Raw genomic sequence first — 18013 nt, 5'->3', positions numbered from 1 at the left:
GACTGCACACATATGCTAGTGTAATCACATTGAATGCATTGACTGCACACATATGCTAGTGTAATCGCATTGAATGCATTGACTGCACACATATGCTAGTGTAATTGCATTGAATGCATTGACTGCACACATATGCTAGTGTAATCGCATTGAATGCATTGACTGCACACATATGCTAGTGTAATTGCATTGAATGCATTGACTGCACACATATGCTGGTGTAATTGCATTGAATGCATTGACTGCACACATATGCTACTGTAATCGCATTGAATGCATTGACTGCACACATATGCTAGTGTAATCACATTGAATGCATTGACTGCACACATATGCTAGTGTAATCGCATTGAATGCATTGACTGCGCACATATGCTGGTGTAATCGCATTGAATGCATTGACTGCATAGTATTCCTTTTTACAGAAAATGATTTCAGCATCAACACAAGATTGTGATTTTAATATGTTTTGTATGAAAGCATACCTGTGAGGATTTACGTCCCACATTCAGTTTGATAGATTCCAGGTAGTTGAAGGGAACTATTCCTTTCTAGAAGTAAAAATGAAACAAATTGTAAGTATCCCTGCCATTATGTTACTAAGAAAGTGCTATAGTAGGAGATGATCTAAGTGCTCTATTTCTTTTGAAGGATAGTTATAAATATTATAAATATTAGAGGTTTAACTTAAAGGCAACATTTTGAAATACAAATCACATCCTGAAGAAATGAGAAGTTTTATAAAAATATATCATATCATTTCCAAGACATCAAATACTGGCAGCAGGGCACTATATAACATTATCAACCCTACCCTGAAACTTACCTGCTGTGTAAAAAAGAACAAGTAATTAATGTTGTCCTTTAACGTAATACACTGACTTTGGTGCCTCATATTTCCTATCTCTGACCCTCGATAAAAATAAAAAAACTATATATGCATTTAGAGGTTAGTAAACAAAAACAAACAAAAAAAAACAATAAAATAAAATAATACGAAAACCAGTAACAAATTGGCAGAGGCCTGACATTCTGAATGACGGTACTGTTGCATTGTTTCTGTGTAAAATGCTAAATTTTAACATACTATTGTTGTGATTCTGGTAGTTGAAATTATGGTTGACTGTGCAATATGGTTCTTTGATGTGGGGGAGTCAGTGCAGCTGCGTGGTCATAAACCAGTGAGATGGAATTTAGTCTGACCTTAAACTACCACCAGCAGACAAGAAACTGATGCACATGATGTTATGGACATGAAGTGGGTAGACTGTATGGCCTGCATTGCGTTTGACTTCTAACAGAATGAGGGTGTCAATCAGAGTAGGAAGGGCATTAGAAGGGTCTTATTAATGGGTGCATGGAGTACCCCAGGGCAGGAGAAACAAAATGAACAAATCAAAGTATATGGAATACCCCAGGGCAGAAAAAACAAAATGAAGAAACTGATACACTCTGAGCAGAGTGGAGGAGAGGTGTTGACTACAACTCTTAGCTGAAATACATAAGTATTCTGTTTTTTTCGATTATTTATACTGATTATTGTTTCTAGCAATTTATATATATAGCACTTTTTATTGCCTGCTGCATAGTTTGTGAGTGTATTTTTATTGCTAATAACTAATCTGCACAGGTAACTGATTTGTTTGTAGTTAAAAAGCATTCTGTAGAGTCTCATTGCTCCTTTGTCTGTTTAAAAACTTTCATTTTGTGGCTTTCTGTAGTGCTTACTGTCTGTAGGCTAATGCTTTAGTATTGTCCTAGTTTAAAATTGCTGGCTCTGGGCTTGTTTGCTTATACAGTGATTGTTCAAAGCACATGAACCGGCCATCTTGTATTAGCTGAAGCCTTTCTTTACCTTGGCTAGATTGTGTTAATTGGCTGCTGGCTAGTGGGGGCTGGTTCTTTTGTGTTTTTGTGAAAAAAAAAAAAAAAGTTGTCTAAGGTTGTATCTTCTGGTATTTAAACCCTAACTTTGAGAGGGTTTCTGTCTATATACACTGAGCAGAGTGGAGGAGAGTTGTTGACTACAACTCTTAGCTGAGATATATAAGTATCCTGTTTTTTTCGATTATTTAAATTGATTATTGTTTCTAGCAATTTATATATAGCACTTTTTATTGCCTGCTGCATAGTTTTTGAGTGTATTTTTATTGCTATTAACTAATCTGTATGGGTAACTGATTTGTTTGCAGTTAAAAAGCATTCTGTAGAGTCTCATTGCTCCTTTATCTGTTTAAAAACTTTAATTTTGTGGCTATCTGTAGTGCTTACTGTCTGTAGGCTAATGCTTTAGTATTGCCCCCACCCTCCCTGTTGGTGTCTTGCTGTTATACTTGGTGGCATTGCAGTTGCCCGCCCCTACTGTAAATCTGATCTGGGGCACTCCTCCCAGTATAGTGTCATTAGCTCATTCTACCTAATACATAGAGAACATTTGATAAGGCCTTCTGTTTCTCCTTTTTCCCTTAAAAAAAAAAAAAAAAAAAAATTTGCCTGAATCTCCTTGTGTTCTGACTGTGCTTCTCAAACATTTTGGAAATATAGAGTATAGTTTAGAGCATTTATTATAACTGTAATTGCCTTAATATTGCTACAACTCAAGTGCTCTAGGTTGCACTGCATCTGAAGTGTGTGTGTGTGTTTTAGCTGCTTTTCTGTATATATAGACTTCTCTGTATATGTAGACTAGCTACTTATTCTGCGGTGTTACTGCCTCTTAAATCGTTTTTCAGTTATGCACTTGCCTTGCTTCATTTAAAAAGTTTTAAATTGCTAATTTTGCAGAGTTTTAATTGCATTTACTGTTTAGGACTACACACTCAAGTGTGTTAGCCTTTTTTGTGTTTATTCACTGTATTATTGCATTGTTTAGCCTGTTTCAACAAAAAAAAATACTATCTTGTTTGCTCATTTTCCACCTTTCCTAGCTAGTATAATCCATATCCCAGGCTTTGCTTGTCTCAGGACTTTATTTTCTGTGCTCAGAGCTATCCAGACTGTGCTGTGGTAGAGGGAAGTCCTACTTCTTACCAGTGGGAGTGGTGAGCATTGTATTGCCTAACATTAGAGGAGTGGTTTCCAGCCCCGAAATTGTAATTTTATTAGCCTTTTTGGGCTGATTTCTATCCCTTTCAACTTTCTGGCTTAAAAATGCGTGTGTTTGCACATTTTTCACATCGTGCAGCACTGCGAGGCTACAGTTAAACTATTCCAGGTGCCAAAAAGTCTGCTCTTCAAATTTTCCATTAGAACTAGCTGGTTTCTCAGTAGTAGCACTAAAATCTGAACCCCTGTGGCTAGCACTTGCTCTAGAACCTGCTGGAAAGCACTAGGAAGCCTGAAACTGATTCAAGCACTCAGCTTTCCTTGTCAATAAGGAGAAATTAATCATAGGCACTAAACAGCCTATAACTGCAAAGTACCTTGCAAAGGTAAGGGAAAACAGCTCTTAAACTTTACAAAAAAGCACCTAAACAGGCATGTCCAAGGGTCAGCTTCCAGTGATTTCTCCTGTCCACATGGTGAATCTGGGCATACTGGGGCAGTGTGGCAACTGCCTCATGTACACAGACAATCCTCTCCTCCTACCACCCAACACTACAACCTGCGAGAGATGCACTTACATAGCCAAACTGGAAGCAAAGCTCTCTCCGGCCAAGATTGTGCTAGACAGTCAAGAGGAGAAGGTTAACACCTGCATTACACCTCAAGCAACTCATAGCCCTTCAAAACCCACACCATCAACACTCACACATAGCAACACTAAACCCACATATGTGGAGGCCCTTAACATTAACCTGCTCAAGTAACAAGGACCTCCGAAGCTGAAACGCAAACAAACACCAGTCACAACCAAAGTGACACATAGCTCACAACACCAGTGTGCCACCCAACAACAGCCCCTAAGGCAAGACAATGTACCCAACACTTTAGTCATAGGTGACTCTATAGTCAGGCACATTGATGTCCCACTCACCAGGCTGAACAAGGAGAAAATTACAGTCAGCTGCCTGTCAGGTGCCAGGATCCGCCACATAACGCATGCACTCAAGTCACTCTACAACAAGTACAAATACGACTCTGTCATTGTCCATGCTGGAGTGAATGACTTGAGACGTACCTCCCTGGAATACATGAAAAGAGACATGGAACAGCTCTCAGATCATGTGGCCCAGGCAGTTATGACCCTAGCCCTGAGTAGCATCCTGCCATCGCCCAGAATGATGCCACAGTATAAGGACAAAATGATTGGCTTCAACAATTGGCTAAGCTTCTGGTGTCATTCAAAGGGGATCCAGTATTTGTCTGCCTGGGAAGACATGATCGACAAACCACGATGCTTTGCCAGAGATGGTCTGCACCTGTCACCCCTGGGATTCAGGTTACTGGCTAAAGCTCTTGCCACCCCATAGTGCCTTTTTTAGGCAAGGTTCAAAGGATAAAACCACCACTGTAACAGATACAACCATGCAAAATCTGAAGGTAATGCTACTCAATGCTAGAAGTCTAAACCTCAAAATGCACTCTCTCGAGGCACTCCTAAAAATGGAGAACATCGATATCTGTGCAGTAACTGAGACCTGGTTCAAGGCTCCAGAGAGCACCCCTGCAATACCAGGCTACAATTCTTACTACACTTTTTGGCCACAAAACCAAGACCGAAACACTAAAGATGGAGGAGTGTCCATATTCACCAAGGATATTCACACCTCCAGGCTAGTTGCCCAACAGAATGCATCTGAAATTCTCCAGGTGCAACTAACACTAAGTAAGACTGCAATCCAAATTGTAGCTTGCTAAAGATCCCCCACCATGCCCCAAGATTCTCACTACACCTTTCTAAACATACTGGAAAATATTAAGATACAACCAAACACTCTAATACTGGGTGATTTCAACTACCCTGCCATTAATTGGGAAAACTACTCTGGTACCAACTCCTTTTCCCAACGGTTCTTGGAATTCATAAATTCCAATGCCCTGGATCAACTAATCCATTGTCCCACCAGGGGCTCCAATATCCTAGATCTGGTCATTACCAACATGGGAGATAGATGCTCCACACCAGTGGTCACCCCGTCATTGGTCAGGTCTGACCATAAGCAAATCACCTTTGACATCCACATCCCACCCCCTCCCCCCAGTAAGGAACCTCCATAAAAAACTTCTCAAAGCCAACTTCATGCTACTCAAGTCAGAAGTGATAAACTTCACAACACCCATGCAGATGGCATCTGGAAGTTCGACTGCAGAATCCTACACTAAGGCACTGTACGAGTGCATCCACTCGTGCATGAATTGTGCCATCCCAAATAGAACCAAGATGCTCTTCTGTAAAAAAAGGAAGCCAATCTGGTGGTCCCCTGCCATAAACAAACTTTACAACAAAAGGAAGTAAATGTTGCAGAAAAGAGGAAAATCACAGGATGCAAAAAACTCCCTCACCAGCCTCAGTAAGAAGCTGAGATCCCTCATAAAATCCTCAAAAGCTAGTTACGAAAATAAAATTGCCAAAGATTCCAAAGACAACCACAAGGCATTCTATAGTTATGTCAAGAATCTAAGTGGCAATGCTCATATCTGCTCAGAGCTACAACAGAATGGCATTAAATATACTGATCCCAAGGATATTGCCAATATCCTGGCAGATCGATTTAGTGCCAACTTCACCCCCCTCTCACCCCCTAAAGGGCCCATCTCAATACCAAAAGATTGCCAAATTCCGATAATCATGGCCACACAGGTAGAAACCGCACTCTCCAAAGCTAAGAATACAGCATCCATGGGACCAGATGACATCCCATGCTGTGTACTAAATGAACTACAAAATGAACTGGCACCTCACCTAAGTGTCATGTTTAATCATAGCCTCACCTCAGGCTTCAGTTATCCCACTCCACAAGAGAGGATCCGCCTTGGATCCCGGGAACTACAGTCCCATCAGTCTGACAAGCCTGATCTGCAAGGGTATGGAATGCATTATCATGGAACGTATAAACAAAGACATTGGCAACCTTCAAACACTGGACCCCACCCAGTTTGGGTTTGTGAAGGGCCGATCTTGTCTCCTGAATCTGACTGACTTCTTTGAATCAGTCTCCAGAGCTCTGGACGAGGGTAAGGCAGTCCACACAGCCTATTTGGACCTCGCCAAGGCCTTCGACACCATCCCCCACTCTGGAATCATAGATAAACTTACTAAGCTGGGCATAAATCCCTACGTCACTCGGGTTGCCAATTGGCTTACTGACAAAACCCAGACTGTAAAAGTAGCTGACTCCAAATCCAGCTCCAGACAAGTGACAAGTGGAGTACCTCAGGGTTCAGTCCTGGGACCACTCTTGTTTGGCATGTACTTCTCTGAAGTACAGGCCAACACTAAGGGACTCTAGCTAACAAAGTTCGCAGATGACTGCAAACTGGGAGCCATTACTGAATCCCCAAATGATGTGGATATTCTACAAAAGGGCCTTACAGAAACAGATGCCTGGTGCCAGAGCCATGGGCTCAAGCTTAATGCCAAGAAATGTATAGTTATCCCCTTTGGAAAAAAACATGTACCCATGAATTACCACATAGGCGGCAGGACACTAAACATTGAAAGTGTGATGTGAGACTTAGGGACACAGGTGGACAGTGGTCTCACTTTCAATAACCACATCGCCACAACAGTCAGGAAATCCTTCTATGTGGCACACCTCATCACTAAGGACTTTTCATCTAGAAAAAAGGAGGTCATTGTCCCACTGTACTCATCCCTCATTAGACCCATTATAGAGTATAATGCCCTGTTTGGTATGTACCTCACAAGACATCTGCAACAGCTGAAAAGGCCACAGAAATACCTCACTAAAAGAATCACAGGCCTAAAGCAGATGCCATATGCTGACGATCTAAAAAAACTCCAGCTATACTCTGTGGCATATCGTCTACTCTACTTAAAGAAATCCCCATCCCTCAAAGCCACACGCTCCAGGGATCTAAACCTTGTCATCACAATGAACAAAACATGCTGGAGGGATAGGTTCCTGACCCAGAGACTCCCCATACTCTGGAATAGACTGCCCATACATGTCAAGCAGAGCGCCTCCTTGGCCCTCTTCAAAAGGAACCTTGGTGATTGGATGGGAGATAGAAAATTCACCCCGGGGATCATGTCAGTCGCCCTGCTAGACAGGGGTCCAGAGAAGTAAATATTGTGGGAAGAATTATCCAGGGAATGGTTATGGCTAGGCTTGCATGGGCCCTAGGGCTGATAGCCTAGTACCAACCTATGAACCTATGAAGCATATGGAATTCCCTGGCATGGCAAAACAAAATGAAGAAATTAAAGCATATGGAATACTCCAGGGCAGGAAAAACAAAATGAAGAAATTGAGTTGGAAGGACAGACCCTATCCTTTTCATGGAATCATAGTGTGACAAAATGAGGTAAGTCCAGAAGATAGTTGGTAACTGCACTGTGAATAGGACACCTAGACAGTGGCTGCTCTAGTTTATTTTATTTATTTATTTATAATATAAGAAAAACTCAGCAGCAGAAATCACAAACAAACCTTTAATCCTCAGTTTTAGCTGTTTTGTTCCATTGTACTCGGAACTTCATCAGAAACAAAGTAACAGTTTACTTCCTGGTTTAAATACAAAAAAGGCACCAAAAGTGTAACAGATTGTAGAAATTTAAAGGAACAGTTAACATAAAAAGTGTATGTTAAAAATTTAATTACAAAATACAACATAAAAGTTAAAATATACATCAAAATTCAGTGCCAACCAAACACCATTAAAAAATTACTATTAAAGCTGTATTTTATAGCATTAAAACTGAGGATTAAAGGTTTGTTTATGACTTCTGGTATGCATTTTTCTTAATTTATTTATTTATATTTGTTTACTGAGAAAGTCAGTCTGGGTGGAGCCCATTTTCAGAGGACGCCTGGGGAGAAAAGCTCACAGTTGTAATAAACAACAGTTTAGGTGTTAAAACAGATGATTGCAAGACTTGGGTTTCATAGAATATCAAGAAAGCAGCGTAACATTTATAGATAGTTACAGCACAATAATTCTGGAAAGTATAAACTCAAATAGCTATTAAACAGATTGCATAAGCTATTGGTAAAAAGTTTTTCTATTAAGGCTATGATATAGCCCATTTAAAGTGTTACCCTGGAATGTAGGTAAAGATGTGGAGGAAAGGGGAGGAAGGTGAAGGAGTCTTTGAGTGGAGAATAGGAGACATAAGGGGAGGGATGGAGGAAAGCTAGTGAAAAGAGGTTTGAGACAGAGAAATAGGAGGGGCAGGGGTAAAGGAGAAAGAGGAGGGGTGTAATGCTTAGAAGTACATTTTATGCAGTTGTGTAAAGCAATAGTGGGGAGAAATAAATTATGGTACCGATTGTCTTACCGTACCTAAAAGTGAGTAACAATAAACCGTCTTGTATTACATTTTGGTGTGGTTCAGAAAGCTGTAACAATAAACCGTCTTGTATTACATATTGGTGTGGTTCAGAAAGCTGTAACAATAAACCGTCTTGTATTACATATTGGTGTGGTTCAGAAAGTTGTAAAAATAAACCGTCTTGTATTACATTTTGGTGTGGTTCAGAAAGCTGTAACAATAAACCGTCTTGTATTACATATTGGTGTGGTTCAGAAAGCTGTAACAATAAACCGTCTTGTATTACATATTGGTGTGGTTCAGAAAGCTGTAAAAATAAACCATCTTGTATTACATATTGGTGTGGTTCAGAAAGCTGTAACAATAAACCGTCTTGTATTACATATTGGTGTGGTTCAGAAAGCTGTAACAATAAACCGTCTTGTATTACATATTGGTGTGGTTCAGAAAGCTGTAACAATAAACCATCTTGTATTACATATTGGTGTGGTTCAGAAAGATAAACCATCTTGTATTACATATTGGTGTGGTTCAGAAAGCTGTAACAATAAACCATCTTGCATTACATATTGGTGTGGTTCAGAAAGCTGTAACATTAAACCATCTTGTATTACATATTGGTGTGGTTCAGAAAGCTGTAACAATAAACCGTCTTGTATTACATATTGGTGTGGTTCATGGAATTGTGAACAAACAAAACAGATAATGATGGAACTCAGATTTATTTAATGCAGCCGACATTCATTTGGCTGACAGGTCATTTAACAGAAGAAAAAAAAACATTATTTTTCCTGGGGCAAACCAAAGCATACTTTTTTACTTAGTTTCATTCACTCTGATTTCAAACCACTCTAGAATTTGGGCAGCATCTATGGAGGGGGATATTTCTGTTTCAGCAGCGTAAAGTGATAGATGAAAGTTTGCCAGTTATTTTAGTTGGTCTTTATAACTTGGGCCATTAGATGAAATGCATAAAGTTCTTCATTTGTTCAGTTCAATTGGTTTAGTTGTGACTCTTTGGTCGGTTTAGTTGTGATTCTTTTGTCATTGCCGATATGCTAAATTTGTCTTGTAAGGTAATTTTTTGCATAGGCTATTATCAAATTTTAATAAGCAGATGTGTCTTTTTTGTTGGTATGATCTTATTCTCTGGAGAGCTACTTATATTTTGATAGAGTACAGCCTGGTTATGCTTCCAGGCAATTCTATAGATAAATCTCTACTGATGCCTCTTGGTGTTTCTTGTCAATAGTGAATGGAAATATTATCTATTCATACTTGCATTAATAATTCCAAAACTATGTTACATACAAGCTATTGAAATATTTTTCCTTAAAGATTACATGATGGACAATACAACTACACTATTTGACCTCTCTCTAGTGCTTCTAAATAGATATCAATTGTTGTTCATATACTATTTATTTATATTGTCATCATTTTTATATTTTTCTAAATATGTCAGCAACTAGGTAACACAGAAAGAGCTGCACAGCCTCATATTAAAGCTCACACACTGGTAAACCAAATGCTGCTGACAGTATGTATACATTTTGAGTGGTTACTGAGATATTGTACATTGTTCACACAATATTGCAAAAATAGCATTTGTTAGGCTTGTTATGACTTATAAAACCCAGTTTAAGATGTATAATATAATGAATAGTACCACTGTAACAACTTGTTTGTGTTAAACAGTTTTGCCATTTACATTTCTTTACATAACCTTTATGACTCAAGCGATATGAACATTTGTTTGTGTGGACATAATGTGGTTTGGTCAAAAAGCTCAGGATGTAATCATTGGAAGTTAGAGTACAACTCCACTGGAGTTAATGACACCCCTCACCTTTACTCCAAATATAGACTGATTAACTCCATTTCAACTCAGACCAAAACAAAATTAAGTAGAAAAATACTCTCCAAAAAACAAGTATCAGTCATTCCCCAATATGCTGATAACCAACTCAGAAACTCCAGCTAGGATGCCAAGAACGACAGCCACTCTCCGATTTTTACAATAGAATCAAACGGCTCCTCTGTTTAAAACATGTACTTTATTCAAAACCACAAAATAACAAAATAAAACTGAGCACTTTGGTTCATTTCAAACAGGACTTCATCAGAATTTAAAACAATGTAGCTCCATGTTCCTTTTAAAACCTCATTAACCAATCAGATTTCATCTAGTAAAAAATTACACCACCTATTGGATAAAACCCAAACAGGGAAGTAATACATTTCAAAATGTAGAGCCTCAAAGTCACAATAATGAAATCCACTAAAAAAGTTCAAACCTGATTCCCCAATATGCTAAAATTCTTCTAGGAGAAGACATTCACCCTAATCCTGGCTCCACCTATCACAATGAACATTAAGACAATTATCTTCCACAGACTGCTCAAATCCTACTACAGTCAAGCCCCAACCCTAATACTCGACCTCTTGCTACCATAAATGCTAGAAGCATAAGAAATAAAATTGCAGAGCTATATGCCTGGATTACCCAGTATAAGCCTGATATTCTCGCTGTAACTGAAGCTTGGCTTGAATCCAGCATAAACAACTCTGAAATGAAACCTCCTGGCCATAATATCATCTGCAATGGCCGTATAAAGAGGAAAAGTAATGGTATTGCTTTAATATTTCCCAACAGCTTCAGTTACAGAGAGAATATCAGGCTTATGATCAGCTTTAATAATTGGCTTAAACTCTGGTGTCATTCAAAGGGGATCCAATATCTGTCTGCCTGGGATGACATGCTGGACAAGCCACGCTGCTTCGCAAGGGACAGCTTGCACCTGTCACCCCTGGGCTTCCGGATATTGGCAAAGGCTCTTGCCACCCCCATAGTGCCTTTTTTAGGCAAGGCTCAAATTCTAAACCTACCACCCTAAAACACAAAAAAGGAAAAAAACTAAGGGTAATGCTGCTCAATGCCAGAAGTCTCAACCTCAAGATGCACGCACTCGAGGCCCTTCTCAGTATGGAGAACATCAATGTCTGTGCTGTGACTGAAACCTGGTTCAAGGCTCCCGAGAGCACCCAGGCACTATCAGGCTTTACCTCTTATCATGCGTTCCGGCCCCAAAATCCGGACAACACCAAGAAAGGAGGGGGGTGTCTATATTCATCAAGAACACCCACACCTCAAGGTTGGTGGCAACGCACGATGCATCGGAGACCATCCAGGTGCAACTAACCATTGGCAAGACTGCTCTGCAATTTGTAGCATGTTACAGGCCACCCTCTCAATCTCAGGAACCTCACATAGCTTTCCTGAAAACACTGGAGGGGATAAATGTATCTCCAAACACCATCATACTAGGTGATTTCAACTACCCGAATATAGACTGGGATCACTACTCTAGCCCCAATAATCTAGCCCAAAGGTTCCTAGAGTTCATAAACTCAAATGCCATGGAACAACTAGTCACCATTCCCACAAGAGGAGATAACATACTAGATCTCATCATCACGAACATGGGGTCGCAATGTTCAACACCGGAAGTATACCCTTCACTGGTGAGATCAGACCATAAACTAATCTCACTGGAAGTCCACATCCTGCCCCCACCTGAGATAAAAAAGACCACAGTGAAGAACTTCTCAAAAGCCGACTTCACACTTATAAAGGCTAGTGTGGTCTCTTTTATGGCCCCCGAGACTGCGGAAACAATTACTCAAGCCGCTGAATCACTTACAAATGCCTTCTACCAGCACCTACAGGACTGCATGGATCAGGCAATCCCAAACAAAACAAAGACCCTTTGTACCAAAGGCAAGCATCCAGTTTGGTGGACCCCAGCCATAAACAAGCTCTACAACAAAAGGAGGAAGCTACTACAAGATAGAGCAAAATCCTTAAAAGAGAAAACACCCTTGATCATTATAAGTAAAAAATTAAGATCTCTCATAAAATCATCCAAGGCAAATTTTGAGAGAAAAGTCGCCAAGGACTCAAAAGACAATCATAAGGCCTTCTTTAGCTATGTTAGAAACCTGGGAGGAAACTCCCAGATATGCTCAGAATTAGTTCAAAATGATGTAAAAATTACTGAACCTACAGACATTGCCAACATACTGGCTGACAGGTTCAGTGCAAACTTCTCCCCCCTCCCTCCTCCCCCCCAAAAGGTGAGATATCTATACCAGAGAATTATAGCCCCCCAAACATCACAAACGCTCAGGTGAGAACTGCTCTCTCCAAAGCAAAAAACACAGCATCCATGGGACCAGATGGTGTCCCCGGATGTGTGCTCCACGAACTCAATGAGGAATTAAACCCGCAGTTAGGGCAGCTGTTTAATCTTAGCCTCACCTCAGGATACGTGCCTAAGGAGTGGCGTATGGTTACTGTGGTCCCACTTCACAAAGGAGGTGCCTCCACCGACCCGGGAAATTACCGTCCCATCAGCTTAACAAGCTTGATCTGCAAAGCTATGGAGAGGATCATAATGGAACTCATAAATAAAGACATAGGAGACTTGCAGACTTTGGATCCGACCCAGTTTGGCTTTGTCAAGGGCAGATCATGCCTTTTAAACCTGGTGGACTTTTTTGAAACAGTCACCAAGGCCATTGATGAGGGAAAGGCAGTCCACACAGCCTACCTCGACCTGGCAAAGGCTTTTGACACAATACCCCACTCAGGTATCATTGAAAAACTCATCAGCTTAAATGTAAACCCATACGTCACAAGATGGGTTGCAAATTGGCTAAGTGACAGAACCCACAGGGTCAGAGTTGCTGGCGCCATGTCAGACTCAAAGCCTGTCACAAGTGGTGTCCCACAGGGCTCAGTCCTGAGCCCTCTCCTGTTCGGCATCTACTTTTCAGAAGTACAAGCAAACACAGGAGGATTATGGCTGACAAAATTTGCAGATGACTGCAAACTGGGCGCCATAGTTGAGAACACATCTGACACAGATATCCTTCAGAAGGGTCTTATAGAAACGGAAAACTGGTGCCAGAACCATGGCCTAAAGTTAAACACCAAAAAATGCATAGTCATACCTTTCGGGAAAAACAAGGTTACCCCTAGCTACCATATAGGCGGCAACCCACTAAGCACAGAAGAGGTTATCAGGGATCTGGGTACCCAGGTTGACAGTAACCTTTCATTTGATACTCACGTTGCCAAAGTAGTTAGGAAGACCTTCTACATTGCCCACCTGATCATGAAGGGATTCGCATCTAGATCAAGGGAAGTCATCGTCCCCCTGTACTCATCACTCATCAGGCCAATGATTGAGTACAATGCCCCATTTGGAATGTATCTGACACGACACCTGCAGCAACTGGAAAGGCCCCAGAAGTTCCTCACCAAAAGGATAAAGGGTCTCAAAAATATGTCCTATGCTGCCCGACTGAAGGAACGTCAGCTCTACTCAGTCGCCTACCGTCTGCTCAGAGGTGACCTGTGCCTGACATACAAGGCCATGTCCAACCCAGAATTGATGAACATGCTTCACCTCAAAAAATCTAGATCCCTCAGAACTACAAGGGCGGGAGACTTAAACCTTGACACGGTTATTAATAGGACGTGCTGGAGGGACAGATTCATCACCCAGAGACTCCCTATGCTGTGGAACAAAATCCCGGTACATGTGAGGCAGAGCACCTCGCTGGCTTTGCTCAAGAGAAATCTTGACCAATGGATGGGAGATCGCAGATATACCCCAGGGATTATCTCAGTGTCACTGCTTGACAGAGGCACAGCAAAATAATGGGCATAGTATTCTCCAAACTAAAGGGGTGGCGAAAGCCACAAAACTCTGGCTAGGCTTATAAATGCCCTTGGGTAGATAGCCTAGTATGAACCTATGAACCTATGAACTACATTTCCCCTTACAGCAAACCAATACCAAAATCCAATTCAGCAGAGCTTTTTATTATTTTCCTGAAAATAAACAATTATAAACAAATATGTATTACTATCCTTTACATCCCTCCTGGCGAGGGAGATATCCTACATTGGATTTCTATAACAATACTACAAGAAAAAGTACTAGTAGGTGATGTGAATGTCAATTGGTTTGACATAAACTCTAACTCCCCTATACTATATCTAGCATGAACTTATTCGGTTTCACACAACTAATTAATAGCCTCACACATTATAGCAAGACATCTAATTCCCTATTAGACTGGATCCTAGTATCAGACCCTAGCAAATATACCACCTCAGGTACAATGTCAGACTCTCTCAGTGATCCTCTCCCAATCTATTCAACCAGACGTCTCACATATCCACATAAACAGTAAATTTGGAAAACAACACTCAACCTTTCCAATTTAACCTAAAAATGTTCATTAGTACCCCTATCATCTCCTTCCTCTTTTGGCTTTTTCCGGTTAGGGGTTGCCACAGCGGATCACCTGTCCGCTCATGATTAGCAGTGGAGTTTTACAGTGTCAAGTTGCCAGCCCGGCGCCCAACCTTCCACAGAAGGCACACACACACACACACACACACACACACACACACACACACACACACACACACACACACACACACACACACAGCCAATTTAGAGTGTCCAATCCACCTACAGCATGTCTTTGGGATGTGGGAGGAAACCGGAGCACCCAGAGGAAACCCACGTGAACGCAGGGAGGACAAGCAGACTCCGCACAGAAGGCACTCCAGCCAAGAATCGAACCAGAGAACCTCTTGCTGTGAGGGGGCAACGCTAACTGCTGCACCACCGCAGCTGCCCAGTACCCCTATCATCTATTTACTGGAATTTCCTAAAAATCCTCCCCTTAGATGATTATGTAAATGAGCTCAATACAACTTTCCTGAATATCCTAAATAGCCTTGCACCTCCTACAAGGAAGAAAAGTATGGAAATAATGGCAAAATATAAAGCAGGACTATATCTTGAAAACCTCATAATTCTTTGCAATTGTACTGAAAAGCAAATAAATGAAGACAAAAAATGATACTGTAATAACTTGCAGAATAATATTAACACAACCCTAAAAAATTCTGGACAGCCATTAAAGAAATCTTGCATCACTGACAAAAATTCATCCCAAACCCCTCTCCTAGTAAATCACCACTCAAAACTGCAATACAGTTCAACTCTTATTTCATAGATAGTATACAATCTCTAATCAAGGATTCCCTAACATTTAATTGCAACCACTTTTACCTTCAAAACCTGTGCCCACATCCTATATAAAGCTACTCTTAAACTCAAACCGTTTACAACTTCAGCTGATAACCTTCCATATGAGTACCTAAAAACAGCAGCTGATAGCATTGCCTATCCTGTCTTAGTCCTTATAGATAGGTCAGTCCAGGAATCTCATGTTCCCTCTCTCTGGAAAAAGTCACACATGATCCCACTGTACAAAGTAGGAAACTCAACAGACATTATTGACTTTAGACCTATAGCATTCCTATCTCCCTCTCCAAAATACTTCAAAAATAATTGCATAACTATCTTTTGCAGGAAGAACTCCTATCTTTTATACAACATGGCTTCCATCCTCCCCCTTGTACTAACACACCGCACTTCTAATCTATCTAGATACTGTCAATAAAGCTAGAGATAATGGTAATCTAGTCTCCTCCTTATTTCTAGACTTGTCTAAAGCCTTCAAAACAGTTTGTCACAGAAAATTTCTACTTCATATGTTCTCATCAGGTCTTTCTTAGCCCACTCTTCTCTGGTTCAAAACCTACCTATCCAAAAGGTATCAGTCAGTAAAATGGCATTCCATGCTCTCTCAATACCTCCATGTCACCACTGGTGTACCACAAGTCTTTATCTTTGATCCTCTCCTCTTTTCATTCTCACTAACATCCTCCACACACATCCACACGACAGGCCTCCCTAATACAGTATGCAGATGACTTTACTCTCAGTTGCTTGTCTGACAATATGACACACCTCCAAGAAATTACTCAGGAAGCTTTAATAGCCAGTGAAACATGGCTATGCAACTCTCACAACTCATGCTCAACAATAAAAAAATACTAATTTCCCCCCAAATACCTCTCTAACGAAAAAACTAATTTAAAGTCCACTCTCTTGATAATATAACCATTGAAGTCACTTCTTATAGCAAATTATTAGCGATGATAGTGGATGATAATCTTAAATTCAACCCATGTATACAAAATTTCATAAGAAAAACTAATCAAAAGCTAGGGATGCTTTATAGAGCCAAAGGTTTTCTCACCAATGCAAGTAAAACTACACTTGCCACTACTTATCTCTTCTCCACACCTCCTTTTGATGCTCCCATACTTAGTAACCTTCAGGTGTCACAAAAGATAAAACTTGCACAACGCTATAACAAAGTTGCTAAATTTACAGGAAATACCCCTTTCAGAACCTACCACTATATAGCACTTCTTCTTCTTTTGGCTTTTCCCAGTGAGGGGCCACCACAGCAGAACTCCAGTCCGCTAATAATTGCCAGTTGATTTTTACGGTGCCGAGGTGCCAGCTCGACGCCCAACCTTCAACAAAGGCACGCCCATTTACGCATGTCTTTTGAATGCCACTCGACCTTGGGAAGGACATGCAGACTTCACACAGAAGGCTCTCCAGCAGAGAATCGAACAAGAGAACCTCTTGCTGTGAGGCGACAATGCTACTGCTGTACCACCACGGTAGCACTAAAAAGCCTAAATTGGTTATAACTACCCCATCAACTAACATATACACAGCTTCTTACCACCTATAATATTATCCTGCATCCATCTGCTCATCCAGCACTAAATAACATTATACACAACTATGTTCACAGTTGGTCATTATGATCCAATAACCAAAATCTCCTGTCTGTCCACAAACCTATGAAATCTGCTGGGCATTGTCTGTACTTGTACTGCTACAATTCATAAGACCTAAAACTCTTTACCTGTATTCATCAGGACAAAATCTCCTTCCCATCCTTCAAAACCATTCTAAAGGACTTCCTAGTCAAAAGCTGGCTCTGTTCTTGCTCAACACCAGTATAAACTATATCCCTAAATGTGAACAAATACCTGTTCATACCTTACATATCATTACCCTCCCCTCTTCACTCACTTCCTTACTTCTATCAATTTCTCTCCCCGGTCCACTGGCTTTCTCTATAAGTGTACCTTAAGTCTTGTGTCTCATATAGATATTTAAAAGAAGACCTTATTTAGGTATATAGGGCATTTAGAGACAACTACCTCTGTGAATGTTTGGGATGATCAAAACGTAGTAGAGAATCATCTATAGGAATGAGAACTGGTTCTCTGACAGAGTAGCTGATGCATGGAACAGACTACCAAATTACATTAAAACAAGCACTAGTTTAGATATTTTAAGAACAGTGTGGGCACTTATTATGGGAACAACTGTTTTAGTAAATTGATAGGATAGATGGGTATTAATACTCATGCTTGAAATAATTGTAGTATGTATGTATATACAAGTACAAATATGACTCTGTCATTGTCCATGTTGGAATGAATGACTTGAGACGTACCTCCCTGGACTACATGAAAAGAGACATGGAAGAGCTCTCGGATCATGTGGCCCAGGCAGGTATGACCCTAGCCCTGAGTAGCATCCTGCCTTCGCCCAGAATGATTCCACAGTATAAGGACAAAATGACTGA

The 18013-nt window shown here is 40.6% G+C and overlaps 2 protein-coding genes across 4 annotated transcripts in view; one reads left to right on the top strand and one right to left on the bottom strand.

Moving 5' to 3' along the window:
• LOC122813140 (nmrA-like family domain-containing protein 1) overlaps nucleotides 1-18013 on the top strand; it is a 918981-nt gene that overhangs the window by 292970 nt on the left and 607998 nt on the right. The gene's annotated exons all lie outside the window — the stretch shown is intronic.
• NCF2 (neutrophil cytosolic factor 2) overlaps nucleotides 1-18013 on the bottom strand; it is a 612590-nt gene that overhangs the window by 177113 nt on the left and 417464 nt on the right. Inside the window, exon 9 of the mRNA XM_044085286.1 lies at nucleotides 486-551. Within this exon, the coding sequence (XP_043941221.1) occupies nucleotides 486-551 (66 nt within the window). The remainder of the gene's footprint in view (nucleotides 1-485; nucleotides 552-18013) is intronic.

This window comes from Protopterus annectens, chromosome 10.part0 (assembly GCF_019279795.1).
Source record: "Protopterus annectens isolate FY-2018-M chromosome 10.part0, PAN1.0, whole genome shotgun sequence".
Classification (NCBI taxonomy): domain Eukaryota; kingdom Metazoa; phylum Chordata; order Ceratodontiformes; family Protopteridae; genus Protopterus; species Protopterus annectens.
Note: the sequence above shows the minus strand (reverse complement) of the source record. Positions and strands in the feature narration are given on the sequence as shown.